General features: G+C 38.4%; 1 protein-coding gene across 19 annotated transcripts in view; it reads right to left on the bottom strand.

Annotated features, from left to right (window-relative positions):
* PRRC2C (proline rich coiled-coil 2C) overlaps positions 1-14,894 on the bottom strand; it is a 70,490-nt gene that overhangs the window by 43,712 nt on the left and 11,884 nt on the right. For all 19 annotated transcript variants that reach the window (XM_065072165.1, XM_065072172.1, XM_065072171.1 and 16 more), the window contains exons 2-5: positions 7,825-7,979; positions 6,435-6,612; positions 3,824-3,930; positions 645-782 (exon numbers count right to left, since the gene is read on the bottom strand). In XM_065072165.1, coding sequence (XP_064928237.1) covers positions 645-782; positions 3,824-3,930; positions 6,435-6,612; positions 7,825-7,939 — 538 coding nt within the window. In that variant the 5' untranslated portion in view covers positions 7,940-7,979. The remainder of the gene's footprint in view (positions 1-644; positions 783-3,823; positions 3,931-6,434; positions 6,613-7,824; positions 7,980-14,894) is intronic.

The raw sequence follows: 14,894 nt of genomic DNA, 5'->3' as shown, positions 1-14,894 counted from the left end.
TCTCAATTTGATGTTGGACATCTCTCAAATTTCTTGACAACTTATTCTTTACACCAAAATCAAGCGAGGACCTGAACAAGCACATGGCCTCAGTCTGCAGGACCTGACAAAAAAACTGAGATAAACCGAGGCCTGGAACACAGTAACTAGTTTATGATCCCCTGAGAACCCAAGCCCTCTGAAAACAACACACATCTTGTCTAGCACTTTCTGTAGATTACAGGATTTTTCAGGCTACTCTCCCAGGAGTACTAACATTTGTGGACAACCTTAATGATGATTTATATGATTAGTTAATATTAGCAGATTTATTTTAGAATGCATTTTAGCTTTTGTGACATCAAGCAGCTGGAAGAAAATTCCAGTGCTGTGCAAGTAACAAATGTTCCCCAGAGCACAAGTGGAGTACTAAGTGGTGGAAAGCAAAAGTGAACTGCAGGATAGGATTAAATACCCTATTTTCCACACACCAGAAACACAATAAAGCAGAAGAAAGCCCTAAAAAATCTGTTTGTTCAGTGTAGAAGTGTGTTGATTAAACCAATCCATCAATTTACTTTGTATGAGATGCAAGTAGTCTTGTAATATAAATGAGTCCCACACAAACCCATGCAATTTCACAAGAATTTGTAGCATATACTTACTTTGCGGTCGCAAGTTGGGTCCTGATCCATGAAGCTCTTCAGGAGCATCTTTCTCTTTGCCTGACTTTTCCTGATCCCCAGCTGCCGGCAGACTGGGAAACTCTTGCTGGAAATAACTATTTACTTGAATAGCTGGACCTACACAGTAAGATATACACAAAGTCACAACTTTCTGTAGTCAAAACAGTTCAGAAGGAGATAAAAGCTTGATCATCCTTAAAAAAAATTATCTTTAAAGCCACATTAATTTGTTGGTAACATAACTCAAATGAGTGAAGAGCAAACCTTGTAAAGTATTCACATTTGCTACCAAAGTTGAATTTACTAGGCCAACTATCACATTTGTTGCGGCTGAGAAAAATCCAGAAGCGCCGGAGAGCAATAATGGGCAATAGAACAAGACTTAACACAGGAGTATCTGAAGTTCATCAGCTCTGTTACCACTTTTTTTTTTTGCCCCTCCTTCCAGACAGAAATTTCGTTTGTTTTATTCTACAACTACAGTCAATCCAAGAAACGGCAGCTAAGTTACTGCAAAAGCCTTTAAGATTAATTACTGTTCTAATAACAAATAATTATTCAGGACTTTAAAAGGTCACATATTTACATTATGAGAAAAGTATCAGAACTGTAGCTTTCTTTGATTTCTAAAATCTTTGACATCCTAACTCTGGATTGGAATTTAAGACTTCTGTTGCAAATGGTAGGGAAGCAAAATATATAGACTGTCTTCCTTTTTAGCAGCTTTTTTTAGAATTTACTTTGAATCCATTTCCCACACTCCCCCTACAGATAATGGGTATTAACCTATTAGGTCAACAGCATTCCAGTGCCAAATCACTGATAATCTTACTGAGGGAAGACTTGTATTCCAATAGTCTGAATAATGCCCTGTTCCGACACCTGTCTTTACTACTGGCTACTATAAGACACACCATACTAGCCTGCATGGACTATAGGGCAAACTCACAAAAAAGGATGTGAGGATATGCCATCCAAAACCCCCCAACCTCTATGATAGACATTTTTCTAGCTAACAGGTAGAAAAGCTTCTGTTTTCTCCTATCTGTGAAATAATAAAACACAGGGATTCCGTTGTTTTGATCTTTTGTTGTTGTTGGTTTTTGTTGATGAAGGTTAAGAGTCAATCAGAATAAACTCTTTAATCTTTATACTTTCTTTGTAAAGGCGTAACAGCAAATACCACTATTTATCCCTGTGCCTACAAACTGCTTTGAATCTTTCAATCTTTATTACAAGTTCACCTGCTACAGATCACATTAACTTGTTTCTTGATGATCCCAAGCAGCTACATCCAGTGACTTAAGGGAACAGAAAACCGCAGCCACTCTAACCAGGTGGCCTGCCCAGGAAGGGAGCCTCTTTGAAGGTCCTGTGCCATGCAACATTCATGAGTTTTATGAAACTTGAAAAATGTTTTCTGCTTAAGTCTACACAGAGAGAGCAATCATGTTTTAATTGTAAAGCAACAGCATCCTCAGTGATCAGCTTGACAGCGCCTAAGCTATCAACCTGAAATAACCAGATGGTCAGCCAACAGTTCAGAAGTTAAAGAATTCAAAGATGTTATTTATGGTAGCAATTAACTCCAACTCTTAGCCAACGCATGCTGCCATTACATTTTGAAAGTCTTCCCTTTCTGCACGACCACCAACAGCATCAGAGAAGAATTTAGTCTTGCCTCACTCAACCGAAAGTTTTACAAGAGCATGAGGCACCAGCTGAACACAATGACGGCTGGCATGCGTTCAAGGCATCTAGAAAAACTACAAGTTCCACCAGCCAATTGCAGATCAGGAAAGCACGAGCACAACAGGTGTAACCCAAGTTTCAAACTGAGGAGGAGAACAAGCAGCTGATACAAATTCACATTCTGCATTTCTTCTTGAAACAGCAAACCCACTACTGCATTAATTAAAAGAAATGAGGGAGCACCATCTGGGCTTGGCACACAAGCTGCCACAGTAACTACAACATAATTAGCTAAATGCATTTTGAAGCTACTGAGCCAAATCACTATTTCCTGTGTCACAGAGATGATCTTATCAGCTTATGTAGAAAGGCTGGCATGCAGATCACTTTCCATCAGTGTTAATTCCCTTTTTTTTAATTCTACAAAACTCCTGCAAAAGCTTAAAGGTGGAGAGAGTTCCTATATTTGATAAGGAGGAAACACTAAAAGCTAGAGAGGAGAGCAAGAAGTGGGGAATCTGGAACTGTCACTTCTAATACTTACTGAAAAAAAAGGCAAAATCAGATGTGCAATGTTAACAAATTCCAAATAATGTCTTAGAAGTTAGCTCTACGCAATTCAGATTTTACTATTCATAGGTCTATCCAGAAGAGAGCTGACTTCAACTTGGAAGGCAAAACTCTATTTGATAGCCTCAAAAAGCTTGCAAGTCTCAAATTTAAGGAATAAAACATGTTGTAGGTTATTTCTCATAATGGAGACACAGGAATTCCAAGTAACCTCTCACTCTACAAGCAATTAAAAAAAAAATGCTAAAGATTTAGCTCTGATCTTACATCTGTAATGAAACCACTCAAACTAAGGTGCAGGCTAATGGAAATAGTTCTCCATCCTTTCATACGATTATGTTAAAAAAACCAAACCACACCTTTAATGCTTTTCCTAGAAAAACACCTCTACTTGAACACTATCACTTTGAAAACAAAATAATCAAGGAATCCTAAAATAAAGGAAGAAGTATTGTTGTAGCAGTAGCAGACATTTAAATAGAAGCAAGACTACATTTTGCACAAAATGGTTCAAAATTATTACTACAATTGCCAATAACTGTTTATGGTTCTCCATCCCATGCCAAAATTGTATGCATTATAACTACTGACTGAGATCTTCCTTTGTCACCACAGCCATGTTCAAGATCTGTCACCACGAATTCCCTGTCAATCCAGAAGAGGTGACTGTGCCAGACTTTTAAAAGGTAGTCAGGCCAGCTGCTACATCAGGCTGGAGCTCACCCAAGTGACAAGGGACCAGCTTACATTCTGGCCACAAAATTTGCTTCCACAACATTCTTGTTTCCAACTGGCCCAGGTCAAGACTCAAACAGCTGCTGAGTCTTGGGGTCTCACAGCAGCACTCACAGCCTGCTAGGCCAGTCAAGAACCCCTCCACCTCAAACATCACTTACCATCTTGTCCACCTGGTTTGGTGTTGGCCCATGATTTGGCAACAGGAGCTGCTTCTGGAGGAGCAGGAACAGCAGGTTTTGGCTGTGTCTGCGGCACGTCTGGCTGTCTGAAATGAGAGGAAAAACACTTCTGAATACAAAAGGGTGAGCACAGAATAAGATCATCAGGGTTACCACTGCAAGCAAGTGAAACAAACAAGGTAGCTATGCAGCTGAAGAACCAATGAACAGCTTTCTGCAGAAAAAATATTTTCTTATATAAAAGGAGTCATTATAGTAACAGTTAAAAATTGGAATAAATTAGCTAATTCTTTCAAGAGTAGACTTCCCAAAGTGCAGAAGAATGAATGAAAATGGCTGGGCGGAAAACGCAGTCAGGCATGAATGGAATTATAACTTTTGAAGTAGTGTACTGGACAACCAAAAAACAATCAATCTACAACTATGGAATCAAATAATTTGGAATAATGTTCTCTTGCCTCAGGAGCTAATAGACAAAAGCACTTAAAGACCACCATAAGCTGAGAGAAGACAAACATATGTCTGAAATTATAAAGTAAAAGGAACTGATAAGGAAAGCTAAAGGCTTTGTGAAACAAATTTATTGGTATCACGAACCAGATCCCAGAAGTTTAAGTCTATTAAGAATAAAGTCTCAATTTCATCATCTTAACAATGAAGAGGCAGACATAAGCACTCATTTTGTTCAATGTAAGAACAGGCATATTCTTGAAGTCTACAGCTTCAGTGATGATGTTTAACCTCTTTCAAGAACAGCTGTTTCTGAAATCTGCATATTCAGACAACTTAAGACTCCAAAGCATTAGTATCTACAATTCAAGACCTCCAGCTCAGTAGTACTCATTTTTGATATAACAAGAATTACGGGGCAAATCCAGTAGCCTAGAATGACTTAATGAGAAGTCGGTTCCATTTGGGTTCTGTAGCAATCAGTCCAAAGCACTATCTGGTAGTCTCAGAAGGGACATAGAAGGAAACACAACAAAAAAAACCCCCAACCAAACAAAAAACAAACCACACACACAAAAACAACAACAACAACAACAAAATCACTGCCACAGAGAAACACAGTGGCTTCTCATACGGATAACTGAATGCAACTTTGCTTCCATACATTACCAGAAAAATAATAAAAATAATCCTCATCTTTTCTGCTTCCACTTGGTTAGCTACACATTTTCTAAACAGACTTGGGAAGCTGGAACTTACATGGCTGTACTCTGTCACACAGAAGTGAAACAAGGAACAAGATTGTTAAGAGTTTACTACGTTCACTTCTACTGTTTCAAAGCCAAATCCATTCGGAATTTGAGTTATGCAAACACTGTCCTATAGGTGTGCCATTTGATAAGGGAAATAACTCAGCTTGGTGCTAGCTGAATTCATCAAATCAATACACAACAAGCTGCACTATCCAGAAAAAACAGACTGAAGGCAATACCCACAGAAAGTGTGGCATGTTGGGAAAGGAGCAGAAAAAATTTCCATAACCACAGCAGTAACTCAGTCATGTGAACTCCAACGCAGTGATACAAGAGAAAAAGAATTAAAATTGTAAACTTGTGTTTCATAAGCTTAAAACAAAAAGTTAAACACAACAGTATGCTCCTGAAGTCTAACAGCTTTTCATAGAGATGTCAAAAATTGACATTTAAATATAGGAAAGTATACAGGGAGAAATAAGGGGACAGTAAGAAGGGAAGAAAAATCTTTAATAACCTTTTGTTTTCACAAGTGCTAGTGACATACGATCAGTGACTCTTTCTTCAAGTGTTTTTCAGAACAATTTATGTCAAAGAACAAACACTTAAAGCCCACTTCTACTTTTGTAGTGAGAATCATATCCTATTTTCAGCTTACATGGCAAAAATTTGCTTTAAAATACTTCCCAATTAGCTTACTGAACAGTTTTTCTATTTTATTTAGCTGACCTTCTGTACAAGTGTGAAATGAACTTATCAGATGAAACTGTACTGAGCGTGGAAAATTATACACAGTATACAGCAGTGCATCAATACCACTATCACTTCTAGTTTGTTTATGTTACATATTGAGGGAGTGTGAAACAATTATGTAAAGTTTAAGATACAGATTTTTTATAAGTCTGTAGGATTTATGGCATATACAGCATACTAACCAAAATGCAAATATTAAGTATCATTAGGAAAAATAAAACAGGGATTCAAACAAATGTATACAAACCAAGAATTTTTTTACCTTTCTTTGCCATGCATCAGCACAACCACACTAAATTAAACAGATTTATTCACACTCTCACAAACTTTCAAGTTACTATTTAATTTATCTGCTATGTACCTAAGGGTACCTAGAGTTTCAAGAGAATTTTAAGGTGATTACACTGATTTTACAAACACATGCTATAACATTTCCTGTAAGTAGCCTTCAAAACTTACACAAAGGCAGCCACCTCAGGTGGCGAACCTCAGATGGAATTCATAATATTGCTTCCAACTTAAGTGTGAAGTTCTGGGGGTGGGGTGTTTTTTGGGGGGTGTTTTTTCTCTCTACTTTTGGGGAAACTTGAGAGCAATGGCACAGCAAAACGACCCAGATCTCATCAGCCACTTACTTTTCTTCTTCGTGCTGTTCCTGTTTTGAAGCCCATCCTGTGCCATCTTTAGGCACAATGTTCACATTAGGGTCATTGCCTTTGTTCTCTGCTTTGAGACTGGGGAGGTTGGCTGGGGGAGGCATCCTCCTTGAAATAGCAACTTTTCCAAGACTCTGTAGTCCATGGCGTGCGGCAACTGCATGCCAAAATAGAAAGTGTAAGGTAACAATGCTGTTTAACAGGTAGTGTTCATGCAAAGCTACATAAATCAATAAAATGGTTTGCAAGAAACTCAAAAAAAAAAAAAAGAGTATAAGAATTAGAAATTCAAATTTCTTCATAGTTTAATTAAAAAACCAAACCAAACCAAAAAAACCCCAACAGAATTAGAAATACTTGCTTTGGGAGAACTTGAGTAATTTCTGAATAGTGAGTCACTATAGTTAGTCTATTCCAGAGATTAAAAAGAATATACAGCCCCACCTTTATACACAATGCTCAGTAACAGAAATCTAGAGGAACCATTTAAAAATACGATGCTGATGTCTTAATATCCTTTTATACATTTTCAAGCATCATTATCTTGCTCCTTTTGGAGTTTAATGTACCTTAATGAGTCCAAGAATACCCACATGGGTCCAGCCCATTTTTTTTCTTCTGCCAGTTTCAGCTGGCAGATGCTGCTCTTGCAAAAACATTGCTACAAATTGCATTTACTCCAGATCACAAGTAGGAAAAGCAATATGAAGCTAACACACTACAGGAAACGTTCAGCCTACCAACTGATCAATTCAGGTGAACAAATACAAAACACTCCTGTAGGCATGTCCTATCATTACAAACATCTGTCTCAACCTTTAGAAATAATATTGTGGCAAACTTTAACACAGTTTGAACAGACTTGCACTCTTTCAGCCCCCCAATTTATGCAGGTATGTCAGATCAAATTCATCCCCCTCTAGTTTTCAAATCAATCAGTCATGGAAAAGCAGGCCCACAGTGGCTTTATGTGAAACATCAGTATAAGTTTCACCCAGTCTTTGACTGCAAAACAGACACAGCACCTGATCTGAAATTGAGCATTTTGTTCTTGTTAATCCAACCCCTCCAGTGCTGCAAACATTTTCTGAAATAAAGGGCACAGTTGGGGAATGGCATGTCATACGCTGATAACAAATGGAGACTGCAGCTATAAACCAGTTTTTATTTACCTATACTCCCTACAAGACTGCAAATGCTGCCTCCCTGAACTGATACTCTTGTTTATAGCTAACCGGAAACTGTAATCAACATTGCTTTCCAGAATTAAAAAAAACTTGCCGTGGTTAAGTGCTCATATATTTTGCACTTTTAATTAGTACTACAGTAATGATGAAACAGAATGCAAAATTAAATTGGGCTTACTCACCTGTGGTTTTCTGAGTTTCCAGTGACTTTCCCTTGTAAGTATTAAACAGACTGAGTGTTGCATACTTTGTTTTTCCATCCTTTGCTTTTGTACTCTGGCCTGACTTTTCCGACATTTCGATGGAAAATCATCGAGTCTGGTACCTCCTGCTCACCCTTCAAAATTTGCCCAAAAAGAAAAACAACAGAAAAATAAATCAATTTGACTATAAGTCGGTACTAACACAGAGTTCACAGGACAAATGTGGTCAGCATATTTAACACCATTAGCAGTGTTTCATTTAAGCATACTAGAGATGCCATAGAGTACTTTAGCCCCACAAATACCTAGCCTTATCTAACACTATGTAACTTTCAAGTATTTCCACCTCCACAATTTGAATGTCACAAAATCAGTAAAGTCAGCATTTAATTAATATCAAACCCTGTAAAAGTGGTAAATATTGTCCACAATTTCACAGAAGAACCCCACAAGCAAAGTTTACATTAGCAGCTCGCTCCCTGCTGGGGGAGAACAATGACTTCACCTGCTCCCAAAGCAAAGTGCTGAGATACTATTAACTGTGGTACAATATTTCTGGATTTTTTTTTTTCTATTAAAATCATCATGAACTCAGCAGCTATAGAAAGTAGATACACCAAGTATTCTTTATCAAAACTGGCAACACAGTATGCTTAGACAGGGAGAGTGAGAATTCTGAAACTGAGAGTTAGACTATTCTTCTTGCAGCAGTAAATGACAGGGCTGTTATGGCAGGTCATCTCTTCTCCTTCCTCCTTCCCCCAGAATAGCAGGCCTTCAGAAAAAGAACTCAGTAATTATCAGTGATACTTCACTAGAACTTCTTAGAAGGAACTTGCTAGAGTTGCTGCCCATCAGACAGGAACACAAATGAACATTCACTTGAACAGAATATTAATACAAAGTTGATTTATCTTAACAACACTCAAAAGCCCTGCTACCCTCTTTACAATAACATTTTAAAAATACATTTCCATATGAATTCCAAAATAGTTATGTATTCTCAAATCCTCTTGTGTTTCACTCTAAAAGTAAATCGCAAGAAGCAATTCACCCTGCTCAAACCCTTTGATGATCGACAAACTCCCTGGTCAAACTCAGAGCCTCAGAAGATCTTCAAAGGGAACTTGATTCACATGCAAGGCACTAATGTATTAAGACGAGTCTGCACAGACAAGCAGTTCAAAGAATAAAACACTTATTTGGTCATTGCAGACATTAACCAATGTCAAAGGATCAGGGAAGTTTCTTTTATAGAGGACGATAACATTCCCTCCTCTGTTTAATACCTCAATTTACAAGCTGTGCTTGAAAAGATTAATAAATGAAGGTGGCAAACAACCTTGGGATGGTCTAGCTTCAGCAAGAGTTGGGCCAGAGAGTTGCTATTCTATTACAATACACACAGACAGTCTTCAACTTCATATTGGGCCACACACATGGCTAAGAAATACATCCTCCCTCTCACAAGGAGAAAGGAACTCCAAGATTTTTTTTTTTTTTTTTTTCCCAGATTGGTCAGCATTTGGCTATTTCAACAGTATGTGTTATGCCAACAAACATTCCACATGCCATCAAAAAAAATGAAATACAGGAAAGAAGCAGGGTGAACCCAGCCCACCACGCAGAACACGTCACCAGAACACAGACCTCAGATAAAGCTGTTAGGCCATCCCTTATCTATCAAAAATACTACATATTGAGGCTGCAAGCTTTCACTGGAAGCCACAGCTCACTACTCAAACATCCTATAGGCACAGGGAAGGAAGGGAGAAAAAGACAGCCTGATATGGGAATTTAGATCAGCTTATCTATGGAGCTATCAATCAAGCAGATTTCAAGCAACCATTCACTCTTCAGGCTGCTCCAGTACTTATTTGCAATTCAACAACATGTCAAGCTTTGTCCATTATTATTCATGGCCACACAGCCGCTTTCAGCTTGTCTGGAGACCTGAATCCAGGCAGACTAGTTTATCAAGCTGGAGTCTAAATCAGACATTAGGCCCTGCATTAGCCTCTTCTTCTGTGAGGAAAGGCAATTTATCATGAGTTCTTCTGTAAAATGTCCATGACAGAACCTGGCAGATTCCTTTCCTTCAATTCTCCTGTTACTTGCTGGTCCCAGACTTCTACTTATGGTAAGAGAGTCTATCACAATCATCCTGGAGCATCAAACAGAGGAGAAGGTACTGGGCAGATGATCACCAGGAGCGCATGGGTGACAAACAAGCTGTCAGGTGTGCATATAACTGTATCTAGTAATACTCTATAATAACAATGCTTGTGTATGCTCAGATGCTCTTTCAAGTGAGAACTCATATACAGTTTTAATTTTCAGCCCAAGCCTCACCCCAGGCCCAGATTTTGTAAACAAGAAGTAGTTTTGCAATGGTGAGTAATCTAGTTGGTAAAAAAACCCAACAAAATAAAAAGATGACTCAGGTCATTTCTTGTACCCCAGTTCACCAAAGCAGTGAAGCCCTAACGGATACAGGCAAAGAATGTAGTTTGAGGATGGCTTAAGACAATGTTGAGTTTTAGTCATACTTTCCAAAGCCTATACCTCTGGTAGAGATCAAACATGGAAAAACTTAATCATAACACTCTTCTTTACAGAGTAAGACATAATTAATACTTGGACAAATCGTAATTGTAACAATGTTCTCTCTAGAACATTTGATAGCTTAAAAACAGGAGGTACTGATCATGTTCCCCAATAATGACTTTTTACATCAAATTTACAAAGATGGTCTGTTTGTTACAGCTGAGCTCTATGCCTTTTACAGTATTAAAATTCATACTGTTTGACAAGTTGTTCCAAAGTTACTCTACAAATTAAAAGAAACGGAATATTTTAAATTAATTAGAAATGCACATTTCTCAGTAATCTGACCTGTGGAAAATAAATCAAGCACTGCAAACAAGCCAGTCAATACATTCATATTTAACTAAGTTCAGAATCACAGAATGGTGTGGGTTGGAATGCACCTTAAACATCACCTTGTTCCAACTCCCCTGCAATGGCAGGGATACCTTTCAGCAGACCAGGTTGCTTAATGCCCTGTCCAACCTGCCCTTGAATGCTTCCAGGGCAGCTTCTCTGGGCAGCCTGTCTCAGTGCCTCACAACCCTCATTGTGAAGAACTTCCTCCTTTTATCTCATTTATCTTCTTTCAATTTAAAGCCATTACCCGTTCTCCTACCACTACATGCCCCTGGTAAAAGTCTCTCTCCAGCTTTCTTGTAGGTACACCTTAGGTACAGAAAGGCTGCTAGAAGGTCTCCCCGAAGCCTTCTCTTTTCCAGGCTGAACAAGCCCAACTCTCTCAAGCTGTCTTCACAGGAGAGGTGCTCCAGCCTTCTGATGATCTTTGTGGTCCTTTTCTGGACTTGCTCCAAGAGGTCCATGTTCCTGTTATGTTGCAGGTCCCAGAGCTGAACACAGTGTTCCAACTCACAGGAGTGGAGTAGAAGGAGAGAATCACTGCCCTCGACCTACTAGTCAAACTTCTTCTGACACAGCTCAGGATACAGTTGGCTTTCTGGGCTGCAATTGAACATTGCTGGGTCATGATGAGCTTCTTTTAGAACTGATACTGCTTGCCAAGGAAGATACACTTGCAAAATTAGCTTTTAAACCAGGTACTCAAGCCAAGGATGACAAATCCTCCCTCTGAAGAGCCCATCTGGCCCTTATAAACATACCTGCCAGGTCACACATTAAATAAGCACCCAGTGCCATCTAACAACAATTATACAGAGATAACTGTATATTTTCAAGCCACATGAAATGTATCCAGCTCCAAGACCTCTGCCTTTTCATTCAAACTTCAGTGGTATATGCTACATTCCCACACATAAGCATTGGAATCATTCCCTCTGTAGAAACACCTACAAGGTATTTTAACCTAGGTCATATTTAATTTGTGCATACAATAGGTTGGCAAGTACTAGACTCACAAGCAATTCCCAATTTGCCCTGCTGTTTATATTTTTTGTTATTATCAGTAAGGTAGCTATTAGTCTGAACACTATTAGTCAAATCCTTAAATGTGAAGTGCTGCTGTCCACTAGGTTTAGACTCACTGTCACGTGAGTAAGAACACGAGACAGCTGCACATCCCTGAACAGTAGCAACATGTAAAAGATGTCAGAACTGCTTACCAGAATTCAGTAACTAACGTGATATCGAACAGAAAGACAGGCAGCAGCACAAGCAATAACAGCAGCTGGCTGGGTTCACTGCACTATTAAGTTTAAAGAAGTCAGTATTTCATTTTGAATGACCATAAATTCACTGACCTTCACTGTGGCCTTAATGTTTTAAGGTTAAAATTATTACTGTAATTTCTGTACCAGACTTTTTTCAGACTGCAAATGGTTGGCCTGTTTAGATCCTGCAATGAACACAGAAGCATGTGTATAGAAATTAGTACAGTAAGTAGCTGCCATAAATTCTAGATATCCTAGTCTCTCTTAAGGAATATTTACTTGTACCCTCTTAGATACTTACAGTTGGTAGAAAAACAAACAGAACACAGTATGTAGAACCATATTTTAATAATAAAAATGCAGCAAACAAAACCCCCATATCTACCACATAGACCTTTTCCACTAAATTCCTAGCTCTCCTGATCATTTCAGAATTTCCCAAAAAGACTTGCTTAGCATTTAATGACACTAGTTCATATGTCTGTAAACTTTGCATAGTGTTCCATTCGGACCAGCTGCATACGAGACGAGATCTTGCCTCCACTTTGGAAAAAAAGTTCTTATGTGATTCAATAAGGAAGAAAGTATTACATACTTTGAGGTTGCTTTTGAGGACTAGAGTGGTAGAGAAGTTTAAAACATCTAACAACTCAGCAACTCTTGTCTGGTTTCCTTCCTTCTCTCCCACCATGTCCATTTCAGTATTTTGTAGTTTTATTTAACATATGAAAAAAAAACAGTTTTACACACATGTGAAAACAGAACAGCATTCTCAGTAAGCTACAGTATTTTGTTGTCTTGGTGAAGAAGCACAGACAGACACAGAAAGTGGAAGAGAGCTGTGTGAAGTTTAGGTAGAAAGTTAGCTTCTTTATTCCGTTTCTGATAGGGAAAGATCAACTCTTCTTATTACAATGGGAAATAACTGTATTCTCTGTGTTACTGTCTTCCAATTAATATGTTTGTGTATGTGTTTGGGGCACAGCATACAGCATTCCTCACCTTTGGGAGAAATATTACTATTCCTTGTATTTTTCAGACATACCATCCTAGCTGATGTAAGCACAGATGACCACATGACAAACTCTCTAGATCCATATTTTTTATGTTGTATTATTAAACCTCTAAGCATAAGAAGTCCATATTTTTGCACAAGTGTCAAGAGACTTCAGCAATATTACAGTTATCTTTTATGCAGTCCCATCTCAATAAATCCCATATCCCATGCCTATTTAGCCTAAAAGCACAAAGTCGGGACCGGTAAACTGTACATTAGCTTCACAGGATTCTGAACTCTTAAAAACATTAAGTAAATACTATAATAATTCTCACATTCTCTATTCAATACAGCTGGGATATCTAGTCCCTGCCACCTCCACTCCAAGGGCTATATTTTGGCTAAATTTGAAGGATAAGCTGGAATTACTTAAGGCAACGCATATCATTCCAGACTCAAACCTGCTGAGGATTTCCTAGGACCTTCAGCTCTTGGTACCTCAAATGCTCATCTGTGAAGTGGGAAACATCATAAAAAACACTACATGAAAGTTTATTCATAATGGGACACATTAGCACCTCTCTCAAAACAGAAAACAAGAAACAAAACTAGAAAGACTTTTCATACCCTATTTTGAACACAGTAAAGAAAGTGGTTAAGGGGCAAAAAACATCATATACGAATGTCATTTGTATCCAGCCATAACTCTGCTTTTCTTGGAATAGCTTTGTTTCTGGCACACTGAATAATGTGGTTCTGTTAAGTTTTGGAACTAAACAATACAACCAAAATAAATGAAGTTTTTTTGCCTCATGCTCAAAATCGATGTTAGAGGCAGATGTTCCCAAGTTCAGTGTTATTAATTTCAAAAGAGCACTCTTGATCTCTCAAACAAGCCTTGTGTGCAAAATCCCATATAAATGACATGGCATTAAAAGGAAAGGCTTCATTTCAACTGTAAGTCTGGCATGATGATCTTACACTTACACCATTCTAGTGCCCAAAGCATCATTCTGGGACTGAGGTTTTCAGGTCCCATTTTTATAAAACCAAACAAAACAAAGCACCATTTTGGGTATTTGTCCCACTTTTAAGAATTCTTAATAGCTTCAGCATTAGTCAGCTTAATACGATGTGAAAACAAGCCTCAAAGACCTCCACTAATACTTAAGTAGAAAAAGGCTCTGTCAAATCAAAGTATCTACTAAGAAAAGCTTCTAAGGTCAGGATTTTCCTCTCCCCCCAAGAGCAATTTGCAGCAGTGTTCGTTGTCAAGTAGGTTGTTGCTAAGCAGGCTGAAAATGGCAGTAAAGACTTCAGGGACATTTGAGCTTCTATTTCATGTAGCTCAGACATGGTTCTATGACCTACTAGAATAGAAGCTCTCCAGATCTTCAAAGAGTTCTGGGTAGATCCCACTACAACTCATTCTTGAACAAGATATTTTCTAAGTTTTATTTTCTTATAAAGCCAAGCTAGTACGCATTTCCCCCCCTGTTTTTCTTCACCGTCTCTAGATTTTGGGCTCACCAGTTTTTAGCAAAGCCTGAAAGAATGTACACAATGCAAAGAGCACATTGTTTCTATAAATTCTGTGGAGGTAGGTGGCTGAACAGAAAAAGAAAACCCTTTTCATCACCTTCTCTTCCACACCCATCACCTCAGAGGAAAAACTGTAGCACAGGATAATCCCCGAGGCACTAAACAACCTATAGAGGAGTATTATTAATGGCCACCAAACAGGAGAAGGGGAAAAAAAAAAAAAAAAAAAAAAAGAGCTTTGCTCCTTACAACCCAAACACTGTCATGAGAAAAGGCTGTAGCAAAGCAGGCTTTGC

Source organism: Columba livia, chromosome 8 (assembly GCF_036013475.1).
Source record: "Columba livia isolate bColLiv1 breed racing homer chromosome 8, bColLiv1.pat.W.v2, whole genome shotgun sequence".
Taxonomy (NCBI): domain Eukaryota; kingdom Metazoa; phylum Chordata; class Aves; order Columbiformes; family Columbidae; genus Columba; species Columba livia.
Note: the sequence above shows the minus strand (reverse complement) of the source record. Positions and strands in the feature narration are given on the sequence as shown.